The 19,832-nt window shown below is 44.0% G+C and overlaps 1 protein-coding gene across 4 annotated transcripts in view; it reads right to left on the reverse strand.

Annotated features, from left to right (window-relative positions):
- Positions 1-19,832, reverse strand: part of GTF2I (general transcription factor IIi) — a 65,384-nt gene that overhangs the window by 12,494 nt on the left and 33,058 nt on the right. For all 4 annotated transcript variants that reach the window (XM_063146710.1, XM_063146713.1, XM_063146711.1 and 1 more), the window contains 13 exons: positions 19,521-19,586; positions 17,949-18,132; positions 15,718-15,776; positions 13,469-13,540; positions 12,472-12,655; positions 11,080-11,138; positions 9,771-9,842; positions 8,136-8,319; positions 6,454-6,512; positions 5,040-5,126; positions 3,220-3,318; positions 2,126-2,191; positions 640-823 (listed from right to left, as the gene is read on the reverse strand). In XM_063146710.1, the coding sequence (XP_063002780.1) occupies positions 640-823; positions 2,126-2,191; positions 3,220-3,318; positions 5,040-5,126; positions 6,454-6,512; positions 8,136-8,319; positions 9,771-9,842; positions 11,080-11,138; positions 12,472-12,655; positions 13,469-13,540; positions 15,718-15,776; positions 17,949-18,132; positions 19,521-19,586 (1,375 nt within the window). The remainder of the gene's footprint in view (positions 1-639; positions 824-2,125; positions 2,192-3,219; positions 3,319-5,039; positions 5,127-6,453; positions 6,513-8,135; positions 8,320-9,770; positions 9,843-11,079; positions 11,139-12,471; positions 12,656-13,468; positions 13,541-15,717; positions 15,777-17,948; positions 18,133-19,520; positions 19,587-19,832) is intronic.

Raw genomic sequence — 19,832 nt, forward strand, 5'->3', positions numbered from 1 at the left:
CAGAGGAGGGCAACCAGGATCATCAGGGGTCTGGAAACAAAGCCCTAGGAAGAGAGACTGAAAGAACTGGGCAGGTTTAGCCTGGAGAAGAGAAGATTGAGGGGAGACATGAGAGCACTCTTCAAATACTTAAAAGGTTGTCACACAGAGGAGGGCCAGGATCTCTTCTCGATTGTCCCAGAGTGCAGGACACGGAATAACGGACTCAAGTTACAGGAAGCCAGATTCCAGCTGGACATCAGGAAAAACTTCCTGACTGTTAGAGCAGTGCGACAATGGAATCCGTTACCTAGGGAGGTTGTGGGCTCTCCCATGCTAGAGGCCTTCAAGATGCAGCTGGACAACCACCTGTCGGGGATGCTTTAGGGTGGATTCCTGCATTGAGCAGGGGGTTGGACTCGATGGCCTTGTAGGCCCCTTCCAACTCTGCTATTCTATGATTCTATGATTTGCATTAATTCATTATTCTTCGAAATGTGTGGAACTAACAGGCCTACCATGAGTCTAAGTTCACTTAATGAAAAACATAAGCCTCGTTTCCTCTGATAGACGAATCCAGCATCTGGCTGGGCTGAACTCTGTATTCATCTAAGCTGTGCAGAAAGGTCACTCACGTGGTACGCATGACATATGGCTTACTTTTTAATGATAAATTTTATCTTAGCTTTGTTTCGGAGGATCTTTTCCAATCTTGGAATGCCGAACGTAGAGGGGCGGCGGAACGGCACTCCCTCGGGAAGGCCTTCGACGTAGAAATCTTCAGGGTAAGACTCAAAGAGCGCAAAAGGAACTTTCACAGGCTCCGTCAGTCCGAGAGCTTCCCCTAAAACAAAACGTATCTTAAAATGGAAATAAAATGGTCTGGAAACAAAGCCCTATGAAGAGAGACTGAAAGAACTGGGCATGTTTAGCCTGGAGAAGAGAAGATGGAGGAGGGACAGCATAGCACACTCATCAAATACTTGAAAGGTTGTCACACAGAGGAGGGCCAGGATCTCTTCTCCATCCTCCCAGAGTGCAGGACACGGAATAACGGGCTCAAGTGACAGGAAGCCAGATTCCGGCTGGACATCAGGAAAAACTTCCTGACTGTTAGAGCAGTACGACAATGGAATCAGTTACCTAGGGAGGTGGTGGGCTCTCCCACACTAGAGGCAGCTGGACAACAATCTGTCACGGATGCTTTAGGGTGGATTCCTGCATTGAGCAGAGGGTTGGACTCGATGGCCTTGTAGGCCCCTTCCAACTCTGCTATTCTATGATTCTATGATCCCAGAGAAAGGCCTTCAGAAGGCAGTAGAGGCCTTCAAGAGGCAGCTGGACAACCCTCTGTCAGGGAGGCTTTAGGGTAGATTCCTGCATTGGGCAGGGGGTTGGACTCGAAGGCCTTGTAGGCCCCTTCCAACTCTGCTATTCTATGATTGAGGGGATTTGCCCTCCATGGCATATATTTTTCACACTTCGATTCTAACGTTTAACCGGGCTGAGCCAAAGCAGGGAGGGGAGGTCTTTTTTGTGACTCTCATCACCCACTACAAAAATCCCCTCTTTCCAACGACAGCTGAGGTTGGCACAGAACAGAGTCAACATATTTACCTCCATTAGAATGCAACAGCCACTTTAAAAGGAGGCAATTGGTAGCAAAATGCACAGTGTAATACTTTATTCTTGGGATCATGGCTTTGCAGCAAATGGTGACTTCCCCCCACCCCCACCCGCCCCATTTAACTGGAGCAGCACTGCTCCTTCACAGAAAATTTTGCTCCTTCCAAAATTTTAATTAAGGTTTATTTGTACATCCGCAGCGGAATATTACAAATAAGTATTAACAATCGCCAGATGTTATCCATATGCTGACACACAGCACTTGGGGGCGCGGGAGAGAAGGTCATTGCAAAAGTGTCACGACTTTCCAGTCACACCCATTAATCAAAGCGTTGCTGCAAAAAACAAAGAATTGTATAATAATAATAATAAAAAATCCTATTGTATTCTTTAAGGGTTAGGTCTCTCCATAATGCCAGGCCTAGCTGAGACTTTATTGGAAAGTCTTGTTATTTTGTTGATAAAATCCTCCGTTAAAGTGCTAAAAATAAGTGTGTTTTGAAAGATTCTGTATGCTTACCACATTTCTCATTAAAAAGGTTTTCAACTTTTTGTTTCAGGTCAGTGATCTTGGCATTCCAGGCCTCTGTCAAGAGATCAGAATGGTAAGATGAGCATTCGTACCCCTGGCCTACCACCTCGTTGCTTCACGGACTGATCTAAGCAACTTTCTTTCTTTTAATCGACTGAGGTTCCAAGCGACGCATCCTTTATAGGCTTATGATGATTTCAGGCCACAGTAAGTATCATAAAAATAATAAAAGTCTGAAATTTCAAGGTGGTATTTTAAGGACGATTGCTCTGGCGGGCTTCCCAAAGGCATCCGGTTGGACACGGTGGCAAACAGGAGGCTGAACGAAAAAAAGGCCCAAGCACTTCTCATATTCTTATAGCTTACAGCAGGCTTCCCCAACCAAGTGCCCTCCAGATGTGTTAGACTACAGTAGTAGGGTGACCCTATGAAAACGAGGACAATGCTCCTGTATCTTTAACTGTTGCATAGAAAAGGGAATTTCAGCAGGTGTCCTTTGTACGCATGCAGCACCTGGTGAAATTCCCCCTTCACTGCTTGCTAACTGTTAGAGCAGTACGACAACAGAACCAGTGACCTAGGGAGGTGGTGGGCTCTCCCACACTAGAGGCCTTCAAGAGGCAGCTGGACAACCCTCTGTCAGGGATGCTTTAGGGTAGGGTGACCATATGAAAAGGAGGACAGGGCTCCTGTATCTTTAACAGATGCATAGAAAAGGGAATTACAGCAGGTATCATTTGTATATATAGAGAACCCGGGGAAATTCCCGCTTCATCACAGCAGTTAAAGCTGCAGGAGCTATACTAGAGTGACTAGAATTAAAAGAGGGCAGGGCACCTGCACCTTTAAGTGTTGTGATAAAGAGGAAATTTCACCAGGTTCTCTATATACAAATGACACCTGCAGAAATTTCCTTTTCAATACAACTGTTAAAGATACAGGAGCCCTGTCCTCCTTTTCATATGGTCACCCTACTTTAGGGTGGATTCCTGCACTGAGCAGGGGGTTGGACTCGATGGCCTTGTAGGTCCCTTCCAACTCTGCTATTCGATGATTCTGTAACAATTTCAGCCAGAGCTTACCAAATGAAAACTCTCTTCCTCTTGGCTTAAAACCCACATTGGACCCATTGGTTTGAGGATTCGTTCTGACTTCTGGGGTTGTTGTCTTATTAGCGAGACCTGTGTTAGAAGACACCAAATACATCCCGTATCATCCGTGACTGGATCAAAAGTAACAGCAATAAACTGGTAAAAGCTTTGTGCTTGAACTTTGAAGAGTATACGAAGTATGTAAGCATTTCCAGCGCTAATCTAAAAACTCAGTCCTGCATAGAACTGGTGTCATCTGAGGAGTGAATAACAGATATGGCACAAGCTACCCTGGAAAACAATATGGAATGAGTTAATGAGCACCAGTGTTTTGTGAATTAATTGGCTAGATTCATAGATCCAACATCATATCGGGAGACAGATAAAGGATAAAGAATAAGGAATGCCTCTTTTACTCGAAGCCTTTTGAAACACATTGCCTAAAAGCAAAGGAAGCGTGCTATTTTCTTTAGAGCCATTGTTTTTTCTTGTATACAAATTTGCACAGATTTAATTATTGATGTTAGACTACTTTAATCATTAGACTGTGTGAATTATTTAAAATTCAGCCTTCATTTCCCCATGCAACCTGACCCACTCTTATGACCCTAACTTGTGAGAGGGTTTTGCCTGTTCCATGTTTGCATCTTTGTTCACTCTGATTCCTATCCTCAGCCCTTCCTCCAAAGATCACCAAAGAGTGATCTCAGAAGAGCAAAACTTCCCAGCTTGAAAGAGAGTCATGTTTTATTAAAGCCCAAACACTCACAATGTACACGGGTGGGGAGGTAGAGGGGCATTTCTGGATACATTGATTGGAAATTATTGTGGGGGGGGGGACTTTGGGCCTCTTTTTGTCCCAGCCTAATAAAGGCAACCACAAAATCTGTCCTGGGGTAAGGATGACTGAGGAGATATTCTAATGGCTCTTCTTTCCCCTGTCCCACAAAACTGCTTGTGCTTCTGTAGACATGCTGTTTTTCAGGTAGAAGAAACCTCAATTGATAACTTGTACAATTCAAACAATTTGTTCCTAAGATGTAGTGATGGCCACCAATCTGGATGGCTTTAAAAAGGGGGTTGGATCAATTCCTGGAGGCGAAGGCTATATCCATGGCTACTAGCCCTGATGGTTGTGTGCTATCTCCAGTATTCGAGGCAATAACTGTGTGCACCAGTTGCTGGGGAACATGGGCGGGAGGGTGGTGTTGCACCATGTCCTGCTTTGTTGGTCCCTGGTTGGCCACCGTGTGAACAGAGTGCTGGACTAGATGGACCCCTGGTCTGATCCAGCATGAAACTTCTTATGTTCCATGGAGCGTGTTCAGAGGAGGGCAACCAGGACGATCAGGGGTCTGGAAACAAAGCCCTATGAAGAGAGACTGAAAGAACTGGGCATGTTTAGCCTGGAGAAGAGAAGATTGAGGGGAGACATGAGAGCATTCTTCAAATACTTAAAAGGTTGTCACAAAGAGGAGGGCCAGGATCTCTTCTCGATCCTCCCAGAGTGCAGGACACGGAATAACGGGCTCAAGTGACAGGAAGCCAGATTCCGGCTGGACATCAGGAAAAACATCCTGACTGTTAGAGCAGTGCGACAATGGAATCAGTTCCATAAGGAGGTGGTGGGCTCTCCCACACGAGAGGCCTTCAAGAGGCAGCTGGACAAGCATCTGTCGGGGATGCTTTAGGGTGGATTCCTGCATTGAGCAGGGGGTTGGACTCGATGGCCTTGTAGGCCCCTTCCAACTCTGCTATTCTATGATTCTATGTTCTTATGTTCTTATGAATGTATTTTGGGAATTCCATACCTTCATCCACGGTTACTTCAATCTCTGGAACCTTGGAGTTGCTCACAGGGCTTCGTGCAGAGTTTGAGCTGTTTGGACTCTGGGATCCTACAAAGGGAGTCACACTGTTTACTGCTTTTATATCCAGGCTGCTGCAGAGTCATTAGAAACAACCCAACCGTAGAAAGCCCCTTGGGTGAAGTAGACTGTTGTGCATAGAAGTCATTCAACATGATCAATACAATGTGACGGTAATCCATTCTACTGGCAGAAATGCGCAATGTTTGAATGCACTTGGGGTGGCAGGGAGTGTTCCTGCCCTGGAAGAGAGTAAAACTACATGGCCCCTTCTGTTCCTTCCTACAATTTAAAAACAAATTGCATTTTATGAAGCCCTATGCTGGCATTTCCCAACCGGGTACCCTCCAGATGTTTTGAGACCCATAAGCCCCATCCAAGCATAACCAACGGGCAAGAATGCTTGGAGCTGTACTTCTAACCACCTGGAGGGCACCAAGTGGGGAACGCTGCCCTAAACTGAGCTAGAATTCACATCTGTTCACTCTCCTTAAAAGCTGGTGAGCGTACGTATTCACAAGTTGGCCTTTTCCTAATGACTCTCGAAACAACCATTCAATTATTTATTTAGTTGTTTATTATTGCATTTATATCTTGCCTTTTTTTCCTGCAAGGAACCCAAGGCAGCATTACATAATTCTCCTCCTCCTCCTCTCCATTTTATCCTCACAACAACAACCCTGTGAGGTGGGTTGGGCTGAGAGTCTGTGACTGGCCCAAGGGCACCCAGTGGGTTTCCATGGCTGAGTGAGGACTAGAACCCAGATCTCCTGACTCCCAGTCCGACACTCTAGCCACTAGGCCACACTGGCTTCAATGTTAGATATTATTTTAAACAAATTATTCAAAACAACTATAAAGCTCTGGAGACACTCTGCATCCTGCCTGGGGTCACTGTTAAGTCAAACTGCCTGGATCCTGGTTTCATCTTTAGAATGGCAGCTATGGTCAGAATTTTCTAGCTTCCCAGGACAACAGTACGATACCGGGATTTTCTCTCTGACAGATTAATACCATCTTTACTCCTGCTGAGTAGCATTTCTCCTGCTTCCATTAGAACAGGCTGGCACAGGGGAAAGAGGGATACATTTGCAAACCCCTATATGTATACACCGGTTTCAGATAGTGTCCACTCTCCAGTTAACCAGCATTCCTAAGTCACAGCGGGAGGGAGTGCTTATACAAAAGCTTGTGCTAGTTAGAAAACTATAGGCAACAGAGACAGCACATAAGGAAAGGATGTAAGGACACCTACTAGATTGCATTTGCATCGCTTTCAAACCTGTGAAACACCGCCCACTGTCAACTAAGAAAAGCCCTTCCCTTTGCAAGAACCACATCTTTCTTCGTCACTCACCTGAAGTATTCACTTTACTAGCCAATCCCGGAGGCAAATAAGAGGTGACAAGGTCTGGCCTATAAATTAGAAAAATACATTTTTATTAAGGCGCGATTGTAGCAATGAAAGTTTATTTATTTATTACATTTTTATACCGCCCAATAGCCGAAGCTCTCTGGGTGGTTCACAAAAATTAAAACCACGAGAAGCATAATAAAAGAACCCACAGTCTGAAAACACAAATACAAAATACAATATAAAAAGCACAACCAGGATAAAAATCACACAGCAGAAGTTGATATAGGTTAAAATACGGAATTAAAACAGCAAAGTTTAAATTTAAGTTAAATTGGGTGTTAAAATACAGAGAAAATAAAAAGGTCTTCAGCTGGCGACGGAAGAAATACAGTGTAGGCGCCAGGCGAACCTCTCTGGGGAGCTCATTCCACAGCCGGGGTGCCACAGCAGAGAAGGCCCTCCTCCTAGTAGCCAGTGTAAAAAAACTTTACACTAGCTGTAAAATACTGAGAAAATAAAAAGGTCTTCAGCTGGTGACGGAAGGAGTACAGTGTAGGCGCCAGGCGAACCTCTCTGGGGAGCTCATTCCACAGCCGGGGTGCCACAGCAGAGAAGGCCCTCCTCCTAGTAGCCAGTGTAAAAAAACTTTACACTAGCTGTAAAATACTGAGAAAATAAAAAGGTCTTCAGCTGGTGACGGAAGGAGTACAGTGTAGGCGCCAGGCGAACCTCTCTGGGGAGCTCATTCCACAGCCGGGGTGCCACAGCAGAGAAGGCCCTCCTCCTAGTAGCCAGTGTAAAAAAACTTTACACTAGCTGTAAAATACTGAGAAAATAAAAAGGTCTTCAGCTGGCGACGGAAGAAATACAGTGTAGGCGCCAGGCGAACCTCTCTGGGGAGCTCATTCCACAGCCGGGGTGCCACAGCAGAGAAGGCCCTCCTCCTAGTAGCCAGTGTAAAAAAACTTTACACTAGCTGTAAAATACTGAGAAAATAAAAAGGTCTTCAGCTGGTGACGGAAGAAATACAGTGTAGGCGCCAGGCGAACCTCTCTGGGGAGCTCATTCCACAGCCGGGGTGCCACAGCAGAGAAGGCCCTCTTCCTAGTAGCCACCTGTACAATGAACAGGCAAGCCTTCTACATACAAGTATAATGAACATGTGGAGCAATCCCTCCTCTTTGAGCTCTTAAAAGAGTTCTCACCTTTCCTTTTCTGATGAAAGAGGTCAGACCCAAGAAAGAGGGTGCAACTGATATGGCTCTTCTGGCAAAAGTGGAACCAGTCAACTGAACACCACTGACCTCAACATTCACATCACACAATGCCGTCGTCGTGACAAATTTGATATTAGAATTCGTTAAAGAGACAAAAGCTGTTCTTGGCATTTCCTATGAAGGTGGCTGCTAATATCTTTGTTACACTTCATTTAGTAAGCTTGCTTCAAATTTCTCCAGAATGGAAGTAAGACCCACCTGGCCGTTTAAAAGTAGTAGGGTTTCTACTGTTACTAGCAAAACAAGCTTTTATCAAAAAAGAAGTTGAGTGAAATGTTCCACAGTAAAGGGAATTTGTCTCATTGCATCCTATATCCCAGCCAGCATAAAGACGAAATCTAAATAAATAAATAAAAAAGCGACCAAGTAATGTTTTAAAAGTAAAGACGATAAACTACAGCTTACTTCTTTACAATAAATTTGATTTTTCCACTCCCACGGACAATCCTTTCCAGGCGCGGGATTCCAAACCATGTGGGGCTTCGAAAGGGGATGCCTTCAGGCAAGCCTTCTACATACAAATGCTCGGGGTTTGACTCAAATATGGGATAAGGAACCTTCACTGCTTCACTGAGACCCAGCGCTTGTCCTGGAAAGAAGATGGCAAATTTGCAGGCACTCAGTGGAACATTCCAGATCAAACTCCTGCCTTAAAGGCTGGCTACTCCAAATATATCTATCCAACCTTCCGAAAGACTCTCCAACAATGATTAAGTTCAGAATTTATCTTTAAAACACCTTGAAACTATTTCTGGAAATCGAAGCATAGGCATATTTTAAAAGTTGCAAAAAAGAACAATCTAACTTTTACTGCCTTAGTGACATTTCTGGAAAGACAATTTATAAAAGTTAATAATGAATGAATGAATGAATGAATCATAGTTCCCTTCTGCATTCCAACACAGAAACTTTTATGGATTGTCAGCACTTAAGGGTAGGGATGGCGAACAAGCAGACCTCCATATTTCTATTGTGTGTTTTAAGAGGTTGCTAACCCAGTGTGTGTGGTCATATACATGGAATGGCAACCTAGTTTTGTATCTCATAACTGATTCCTTCTTTTCTGCCACTGCCTCAAGGATGGTGGTATCGGATGAGCCCCGCTGGGTACGTTTCATATACCCACTCTTTGCAGCCCCCCCCCCTTTTTGTGGTAATATCCAAGCCCACCAAAAGCCTACTGGTGATAACTGTAACCGACCTAAAAAGAAACATGTGGGCAAGACATTGCATTTGCTCAGAGTAACTGGGAGTGGCTGCAAAAAAAGCAAATGCTATTTTGGGCTGCATTAATAAAAGTATAGCATTCAAATCGTGTGAGGTACTGGTTCCCCTCTATTCCACCCTGGTTAGGCCTCATCTTCAATACTGCAACCAGTTCTGGGCACCACATTTCAAGAAGGATGCAGACAAGCTGGAGCGGGTTCAGAGGAGGGCAATGAGGATGATCAGGGGTCTGGAAACAAAGCCCTCTGAAGAGAGACTGAAAGAACTGGGCATGTTTAGCCTGGAGAAGAGGAGATTAAGGGGAGACATGAGAGCACTCTTCAAGGACTTGAAAGGTTGTCACACAGCGGAGGGCCAGGATCCTTTCTCCATCCTCCCAGAGTGCAGGACACGGAATAATGGGATCAAGTTACAGGAAGCCAGATTCTGGCTGGACATCAAGAAAAACTTCCTGACTGTAAGAGCAGTATGACTATGGAACCAGTTACCTAGGGAGGTCATGGGCTCTCCCACACTAGAGGACTTCAAGAGGCAGATGGACAACCATCTGTCAGAGAATGCTTTAGGGTGGATTCCTGCACTGAGCAGGGGGTTGGACTCGATGGCCTTGTAGACCCCTTCCAACTCTACTCTTCTATGATTCTATGAACTGCAGTAAAAGTGCAATCTCATGGAGGAGCTCATATTCTTGACTTGCACACAGATTCACCCACAGTCTTCCCAAAAATAGTAGAACAATAGAGAAAAGATGTGTTTTATGGTATTTTCACCAAGCAACAGTCCTACCAAGTAAATATCCAATGGTTGATTTACCAAATTTCAGATTAAATATCTCTTCGACTTGCTTCCTCAGTTTTGTGATTCTGACATTCCAATCTTCCTTGACTGGATTGAAAAAAAATGGACACAGTTTAAGCTTTTATCACTAAATGGACAAATATGACATTAATAACGTTGTGAGTTTTCGATTCAAATCTGCCTCCTATAGATCTGCATGTATAGTGCCAATGAACAACAACAATAATAATAATAATAATAATAATAATAATAATAATAATAATAATAATAATCGTGGTTATGAGACTGTACTCTGGCATGGTGTCTGAATCAGTTATGGCTATAGCTCTCTTTCACCTAGATACTGGAGTGCTGAACAGGCAGAAAATGAAATCAAACAAACCTGGCAACTCAGTTCATGATTTGAGTTGTAAATGACAATTAGCACAACTATTGTTTGGTTTCATATCTGAACTGAGCCACTGTGTATGAGGCAACTTCACTTGGACTGATTTTTCTCATTACTGATGTGCCACATTTTCATCACGACGACAATAAAGATGTGTTTGGATAAATGCTTAACAATACAGACAACAGAATTATACCGTATTCTTGGTCAGCCTCAACAGACATATTTTTAGCCTGGAAATGGCCAGGAATCCAATTTAGGCAACGTAATAAACATGTTTGTTAAGAATAAACCACCTTTATGTTTAGGGTTCTGCAAAAGCTGTTTTTGCCTTATTTATCTCACACACTTTTCTTTTAAAAAAAATCTTTGTATAACTCATTCAAGTGCTTCTTCTCCAAATATATTGTACGTACTGAAAAAATGAAGCCAATTCTTGGCAAGACTTTTAACACAAAATGCAAAAAAAAGATTATCCTAGTATCTGGGTTGGGTTTTGCCTCTTGCACCTTCAATTATATGCCAGATTGTGGCTAATTTTGTTCCAGAGTTGTTGTTTTTATCAGAGCACCTTAGAATCGAGCTCATCCCGGGTTCCATTTTTTCACCACGCTAGACGATGTTGAAAATGATGGAACCCAAACTTTTATAAGTACACCATTATTTGAACAACAAGTCAGTAGCCGATCTGGTTAAGGACTGTCAGGCCCAGGTGGTTTCCAGAAGTCACACCAGAATCTCGACCAGTGAAAGCACATGAAAATCTCAATGCATGTTTCTATCTGAGAGAGAAACGAGCTAGAATCGAAGTTCCAGAAGTTCACATTCCATCTCTGTGGACAAAGTAGGTTGGATATATTGAGAAAGAGGCAAAGAGTGCTTTTATGCAGGTGGGGTGCTCTCAGTCTTTCGACATTTCAGAAGCATTCATCTTACCTGGCATGTTTGTTCTTGGTTGAGTAACCTCCGTGGGAGTGATCGTTAGTAGTTCTGGCCTATAATTTTAAAAATAAGAAATATTAACAGATAGCGGTAGTGTGGTGGTCCTTGCCCTGTGAATCTTCACTGCCTCGTCCCCGAAGCGTCTCACATGAAGTACTTATTCATATCTCCTGCACAGCGAAACCAACTTTGAAACTAACCCATCAACTCAAAAGCAATGATCTCCAAAATGCAAACAGGACAAGATCAGCCCAGTATGGAGGTTCTAAAAGCCCATTTTAAATTAAAAAGAAAACACACCAGTAACTGAGATGGTGAAATGGATACATACTTGTCTGATGGTCATTGTTTTTATAACACGGTATCATCTGGTTTTAACCTATAAAGCCCTACACGGCTTGGGACCACAATACCTGATGGAACGCCTCTCCCGACATGAACCTACCCGTACACTGCGCTCAACATCTAAGGTCCTCCTCTGAGTGCCTACTCCGAGGGAAGCTCAGAGGATGGCAGCAAGGGAGAGGGCCTTTTCAGTGGTGGCCCCCCAATTATGGAATGATCTCCCCGATGAGGCTCACCTGGCACTAACATTGTTATCTTTTCGGCGCCAGGTCAAGACTTTTCTCTTCTCCCAGGCATTTAACAGCATTTAACAACGCTAAGTTTGTTTGTTTTTTAATTTGTTTGTTTTTTAACGGACCCCAGAACTGTTGTTTTTAAATGGATACCGTTGTTTTTATACTGTTTAAGTTTTTGATGGTTTAAAATTTTGTATACTTTTTAATGTTCACTGTTTTTAACTTTTGTAAACCACCCAGAGAGCTTCGGCTATGGGGCGGTATATAAATGTAATCAATCAATCAATCTAAACTGGGGGTGGGCAGTTTGCGGCCCCCCAGATGTTTTGGCCTGCCACTCCCAACAGCCTCAGCCAATATACCTAATGGTAAGGGATGATGGGAATTGCAGGCCAAAACATCTGGGGGGGGCATAACTTGCCCACCCCTAACCTAAAGTCAAGTGATTTGTTTTACAATTCAGAAAAACTATCATATAGCTCTACAATGTCACAATTCAGAGACGATTTTGTAACATGTGAGAAAGAAACCCTGAGCAACAATTCTGATCTTAGCATCAGTTCAAGGGCAAAGCAGATCTCTTCTAGCAGAGACAAGGTTCTAGAACAATCAAAAACAAAGTTATTGACATTATTGCCCCCCCAAAAAAACCCATAGAAGAATGTGGCCCATTAGAAGTAAATTCTTCTGAGTTAATTCTAGTCGCTAGCGTACATCAAGTTAAATTGTTGAAGGTTAAAATTGTATCCTTGGCATGGGCAAATGTAACTTCAAAATACTGAAATGCAAAGGTAGTTGATCTTACTTTTTTATTACAAATTTTATCCTGTTGCCCACTTGAAGAATTTTCTCCAGCCGAGGAATTCCATACCAGGACGGACTCCGAAATGGAATGTTCTCTGGCAGGCCCTCCACGTACAGGTCGGTGGGGTGTGCCTCAAATTTCTGATAAGGGACAGCCTTCGGTTCAGAGCTCCCCAACGCCTCAGCTGTTAGAAAAGGGATCCAGATAGCTTGTAAGTTCGGAGCAGGGGCAAGATCCAGGCCAGTCTCTCAGACACTATCTGCGAGCAAGATTGCAGTGCTAGTTGCCGATTTCTCTTTTTCTTGGGAATATTCTTTGGGGTTCATTTCTGGTAGTGTCTCAAGTGTAGAAGCTTCCCTGATGTCAGCCAGCCTGCCTGCAAGAAGGCAGGAAAACTGGGGCTTGGGGAGAAGCCCCCGCCTCCGCCAGAACTAGTTCTGAGCCTTCCCTGAAGTACCATGTTTCTTCGATTCTAAGACACACTTTTCCCCCCTAAATAAACAGCTCTAAAAATGGAGTGCGTCTTAGAATCGATGGCGTCTTAGAATTGAAGCGGTAAGAGGAAAAGAGGAAGCTCCTGCAGCAGCCTCGAGCCACGCGAGCGAGGAGGAGCTGGGAGGGTAAGCGCCTGGTTTTTTGTTAGTCAAATTTATTCGTAAGTCCCATCGATTTCCAAAAGCGATTTCCAACCGCTTTTTAAAGATTTTTGCACCCCCAACTTCTGCACAAAATGAGTCTAAATTTTTTTTGGGCCCCAGGAATTTCCCAACTGTGGAAATGTGCATTTTCGGCTGTCAGACTTGCCTTGCCGTGTGCATTTTCCATGGTTCTAGACACTCTGGGTAGAACAGCAAGCCATGGATAAGTATTATATGCCTACCAAGTCAATAACTGTGTTTTAGTGGCAGGTAACTGGAGAGTACTGTCTGTCTGAACACATGCCAGTCCTCAACCCGCTCCCCCAAACCCACCCTGAACTGCTACAAAGTAAACTCACCAAATTTCCTGCAGAATAACTGGTCTACCATCTTCCTTAGTTTCGTGATTCGGGCATACCACTCTTCTTTCACTACAGTCAGTGGCAGGAACAAGAACTTCATTAAAATAGTTAACATTTCCAGGACAAGCCCCCATTTGATTTGCCATCCATGCACTTTGGCGTCACAGGGGTAAAACGTTCTAGAGTGAGCGAATGAAACTACGGCAAGAAGCTTGGAGTGGGGGAAGAGCATAAAGGAATCTGTCCTTTCCCTCAAGCAGAGTGAGAGAGAAGGGACTAAAACAGGAAGAACAAGGGCAGGGACTGTGGCAACTTGGGAGTACAGGAGAGGCAAAGAGGGTCTAGCTGGTAGCCAGGCACATGAGAAACCTAAAAAGGAACTGACACCCAAGACACCTGGTTCAACAGGAAGGAAGCCTATTTAAGAGGATGCTTCCTCTATCAGGGATTGGTTTGAACTGCTATTTTCAGTAGATCAATTGAAACATATGAAGCTGCCTTATGTCAGACCATCTAGACCATCCTCTTTTCTCCAGCTGGCCGCATCTTTGCAGATTCTTTGGAAGAGACTTCCGAGCCCTGCCTAGCTGGAAATGTGTTGTGTTTCTCAGAAAACTCCCGCTTTCGATGGGAGGCAAATGACGAGGCTTGCTAAGTAATCCACAAAGCTTTTATTAAGCAATAAATGTTTCTTCTATTTGAAGAGAGTCTAACCTCTTGGAAACGTCCCCCTAGGCAAAACTATGCAAACTAAGCAAGACAATTGTCCGCTCAAGAAGAATAGGAAACCACTTCCCAAACGCCCATAACTTCAGAGAACCTGGTGCGGAGGCAGGTTCTGGCATAATCGAACCGACTTTCTCACACCTTCCTTCCACTCCGTGCGTTTGAGCTTCCGACGGACCTTAGCATCAGCTAGCTTGTCAGGACGTTCACCTCCGGAAGGCTCACTTGCAATTGAGTGTGTAGGATTTGGCCTTGAGGAGATAAGCTCTGGAGAGGGCTGACTCGCAGCTGGGGCATTGCCCATGAAAGCTTCCTCCCCCACTGGTACAGGTTGGCTGGTGTCTGGCGCTGCGTCTTCTAGTTCTGAATCTGATTCTGATTTATTACCTGAAACACCTTCTCCCAAAACAGGGGCAGTAGGGTTAGACATGACAAAATGCCAGCAATGGAGCTGGAGACCAATGGCGTTCAATGTTGAGTTGGCTTTTAGTGGGCAGTGTCAGGGTCAAGCTGGTAGAGGTATGAGGTCTTTTGAGGGCTTTTAATGGCATTATAATCAAATTGTTCCTTCAAATGCTAACGCCTCTGAGACTTGCATGCTGTAGACTTGGTTTACTACCGAGCTATCAGTGGTTCATACCTACAAGTTTCCAATGCTCAAGTTTCATGTCATGGTTCTTAAGTTTCAGTTTTCATGAGGAAAAATTGTATTGTTATGTTTTGCTACCTCCATTGTACGTTTCTGCCCAATTAGCCACAGATCAAATATATTAAGCAATAGTTAATGGGCGGTTTTCCAAACAGAATACAGTTTCACATGCAACATTTACTTCCTGAAGACCAGTTCACTGAAATGTTTTAATTCATTTACTGAATTTTTATACTACACTTTGAGAAAAAATCCCCAAAGTGGCTAAAATCAATTATCCCAAAATCACAAATGCAATTCAATCACAAAACAGTAATCATGAGCATCATTAACACAGTTAAAAACAGTTCTAAAGGCCCAAGGAAAAAAGGTCTTTGCCTGCCACCATCCCCATCCCACCCCCCAAAAGTAGCACAGACACCAGTTGAGCCTCCCTAAGGAGAAAGTTCCATAAACAACCCAAAATGTCATTTCCCTAGTTGCCATCTACTTTATCTTACAAGGAATACTTAAAAGGTTGTCACACAGAGGAGGGCCAGGATCTCTTCTTGATCCTCCCAGAGTGCAGGACACAGAATAATGGGCTGAAGTTACAGGAAGCCAGATTCCGGCTGGACATCAGGAAAAACTTCCTGACTGTTAGAGCAGTACGACGATGGAACCAGTTCCCTAGGGAGGTCGTGGGCTCTCCCACACTAGAGGCCTTCAAGAGGCAGCTGGACAACCCTTTGTCAGGGATGCTTTAGGGTGGATTCCTGCACTGAGCAGGAGGTTGGTCTTGATGGCCTTGTAGGCCCCTTCCAACTCTTCTATTCTATGATTCTATGAACGTTAGTCAAATCTGGTCCAATAGTGATGCCCCATATCTTACCTCCTGCAACAGGCTTGTCTAACGGCAGATCTTCTCGCGTTGAATTTAGCAGCTCGTGCCTGTGAACATTTAAACAAAAATATACACTTCAGCAATCAGCATATCGTAGTTGTATGCCCACCATTTTTAGCCTTAAAACAAAGACTATTTCAGCAATCAGGTACATCTTTCTGCAATCTGACGCAAACAGAGGAACTGAAAAGGGTGCATTCGGTTACATAGTCCAAGTTATAGCAGAAATCAATGCATCCAAAGTGTGGAGACCCATCATTTAATAAGGGGGTGTGTGCATTGAGATTCTGCTCTTACTTGGATAGTAGGCTGCAGAAGGTGGAGCTTCGGAGTTATTGCTCAATCCGGCAGATTCTTCAGTACTGAAGATCTGCAGGGGGTTGTTTTGCAGGCCATGATATTCAACATCTTCTTGAAATTACTGAGTGGGGTCATTTGGAGTGTTGGAGTGCACTTGCCATCACTATGTAGACACACAGCTCTATTATTTATTAATTAATTACATTTCTATACCGCCCAATAGCCGGAGCTTTCTGGGCAGTTCACAAAAATTAAAAACATTCAAAGTATAAAACAGTATAAAACCGTAATATAAAATACAATATAAAAGCTCAACCAGATAAAAAACAGCAGCAATGCAAAATTACAAATTTAAAACACCCAGTTAAAATGTATTTATAGACTGTTAAAATGCTGGGAGAATAGTCTAAAAGCATATAATGTAGGTGCCAAGCGAACCTCCTACAGCCGGGGTGCCACAGCAGAGAAGGCCCTGCTCCTGGTAGCCACCTGCCTCACTTCCTTTGGCAGGGGCTCATGGAGAAGGAACCCTGAGGATGACCTTAGGGTCCGGGCAGGTACATATGGGAGGAGGCGTTCCTTCAGATAGCCTGGCCCCAAGCCGTTTAGGGTTTTAAATGTTAATACCAGCACTTTGAATTGGGCCCAAACCTGGACTGGCAGCCAATGAAGCTGGAAAAGGACTGGCGTGATGTGGTCTCGTCGGCCAGTCCCTGTTAGTAAGCGTGCTGCCCTGTTTTGTACCAGTTGAAGTTTCCGGACCGTTTTCAAAGGCAGCCCCACGTATAACGCATTGCAGTAATCCAAACGAGAGGTTATCAGAGCATGGATCACTGTAGCTACTACTACTCCTTTTCATCGTCACCAGGTGAGGCCCTGGATGTGGCAAATCAATGCCTGGCTGCAACAATGCATTGGATGAGGGCTAATAAACTGAAACCTCAATCTAGACAAGATCGAGATGCTGTTAGTGGATGGTTCATCTAACCGCATAGAGGATGTTCATCCTGTTCTGGATGGGACTGCACTCTCCCTGTAGGAGCAGGTTCATAGTTTGGGGGGTTCTCCTGGAGCCATCATTATCACTTGAGGCTCTGGTGGCCTCAGTGCCATGGAGTGCCTTCTACCAGTTTCAGCTGGTGGCCCAGCTATGCTCCTATCTGGCTTCAGTCCTCTACGCTCTGGTAACCACCAAGTTAGTTTACTACAATGCACTCTACATAGGGCTGCCCTTGAAGCCTGTTTGGAAGTTGCAGCTTGAGCAAAATGTGGCAGCCAAATTGACAGCAAGGACCCGAAGGTCTGAGTATGTAATACCATTCTGGCCAGCTTGCACTGGCTGCTTGTACATTTCCGAGCCAAATTGAAGGTGTTGGGTCTTAACCTATCAAGCCTTACATGGCTCGGGAACACAGTAACTGATGACGCGCCTCTCCAGATACAAACCTACCCAGACACTGCGATCAACATCTGAGGCCCTCCTCCAAGCGTCTCCTCTGAGGAATGCTTGGAGGAGGGAAGCAAGTGCAGGGCCTTCTCAGTGTTGGCCCTCCAATTGTGGAATGATCCCCCTACTGAGGTCCTCCTGGAGCTAACATCGTCTTTTCAACACCACATTAAGACTTTCCTCTACTCCAAGGCATCAGACGGTATATGATGGGGGGCTAAATGCAAGATGTTTTTATTGTAACTGTTTTTGACCTTGTCTTAAATTGTTTTTAAATTTAGTTTGTTAAAAGTGTTACGATTATGTTTTTATTATTTTGTATCTTTGGGGTTGTAATTTTTGTGAAGGCCTAGAGAGCCTTGGCAATTAGAAATAAAATAAATCCACCAATGAATGGATAGATGAGCAATTCTACAATAAATAAAGTGATTCCTGATTTCGCTTGCATCCTAATCAGAATCAACCTACTTACTTCTTAATCACAAATCGTATCCGTTCCTTTGCCAACAGGATCCTTTCGAGGCGAGGGATCCCATAAGTGGAGGGTCTCCGGAAGGGAATGCCTTCTGGTAGTCCTTCCACATACAAATCTTCAACATGGGACTGGAAAAGCGGATACGGGATAGATACTGGCCCTTTTGCATTAATCGCTTCGGCTTTAGTATAAAAAAGAAAAACAAATTAAACACAACTTAGCACGGCGTGCCAACCAATGAGTTTTGAAAGTAGACTGAATGCAAGAAAAGAGATAACGTGTATAATGCTATATATGGAACGTGTTTTAAATAAAACAGGGAAATACCAAGTCTCATAGGCTCAACACCACACCAAACTCTACTGCCGCTAGGAATCCCACCCATGAATCTTTCAAAGGTTGCCCCCAAAATCGAACTGGGCCCCCCAAATATGAGGCAATCCTAACTTTCAACTTTAAAAAAAAACATTATAAAAAGGCTACAGCCAAGGCTAGCGAATATACGAAAGCAGAGAGGCTGAATAATCGGAAATCCTTGTTTTTCTGGAACTCTAGCTGAAACAGAGTAAGGTACATAAAATAAGCAATGTTAATCTTGTGGTTGTTGTTTATTCGTTCAGTCGTTTCCGACTCTTCGTGACTTCATGGACCAGCCCACGCCAGAGCTTTCTGTCAGCCGTCACCACCCCCAGCTCCCCCAAGGTCAAGTCTGTCACCTCCAGAATCTCATCCATCCATCTTGCCCTTGGTCGACCCCTCTTCCTTTTGCCTTGCCGGAAGAGATCAGTCTTGATAGCTTTCTTAAATGCTAAGACTGTTGACGCATGTCCTCCGGCAGGCCATTCCACAGCCTGGGAGCAGCAGAAGAGAAGGTCCTCTGGGTAATACCCGTCAGCCTAATTTTGGCAGGCTGAAGGAGATTCTCCTCCAGAATCTCATCCCTCCCTCTTGCCCTCGGTGGGCCCCTCTTCCTTTTGCCTTCCACTTTCCCTAGCATCAGCCTCTTCTCCAGGGTGTCCTGTCTTCTCATTATGTGGCCAAAGTACTTCAGTTTTGCCTTTAATACCATTCCCTCAAGTGAGCAGTCTGGCTTTATTACCTTCCTTAATTTATGCCGGTGGCAAAGTGCAGTTTTTCTAGGTACTATACTTTATTTTTATTACAGAGTGCAACAAATACCTATTGTAAAGAACCCAAGGCTGGAAAAATATTAGCTTGCAGAACTTCCAATGACACCCCCACCCCTAATAAGGAGAGACCACCATATCTATTGCTCTCTAACTCTGCAGAACCAACACGGCTACAAACACCCTTTGGGACTGGCAGTCCTTGGCAACGGCAGGACACCACACCAAAAGAATTCAGACTCTATGGAAGTGGGGAATTCAAACTTTTTAAAAGAATTGAATTCTAAAAGAATTCCTGCATTGAGCAGGGAGTCGGACTCGATGGCCTTGTAGACCCCTTCCAACTGTGCTATTCTATGATTCTATGAAATGTGATTGGGAGTTTCCAAATACTAGGGAGTAATTGTTTGGAGGGAGAGGAGGACAATAGGTGAACACCTACCATATTTTCTTTCAAATAACTCTTCAACTTGCTTTCTCAAGTCTGTAATTCGGGCATTCCACTTCTCTGAAAGGAAAAATAATGTTAGCCCAATATAAGAATATATCAAGCTTCTAAAATATCAAGCTGTAAAATTCTGGATTATGTCTTTTGTCTTGTTGCTCATGCATAAATACGAAAGGTAAACGGTTTAAAAGGAACATCTTCACACTTCTGGAGGCAAAAAATTAATGGACAAAAGCAGCTAAATACTTTGTCCAAAATTGGTTTCCCCTTCAGCAGTCAGACAGCAGCTCTCTACCCTCATTGGTT

Source organism: Elgaria multicarinata, chromosome 22, assembly GCF_023053635.1.
Source record: "Elgaria multicarinata webbii isolate HBS135686 ecotype San Diego chromosome 22, rElgMul1.1.pri, whole genome shotgun sequence".
NCBI lineage: Eukaryota > Metazoa > Chordata > Lepidosauria > Squamata > Anguidae > Elgaria > Elgaria multicarinata.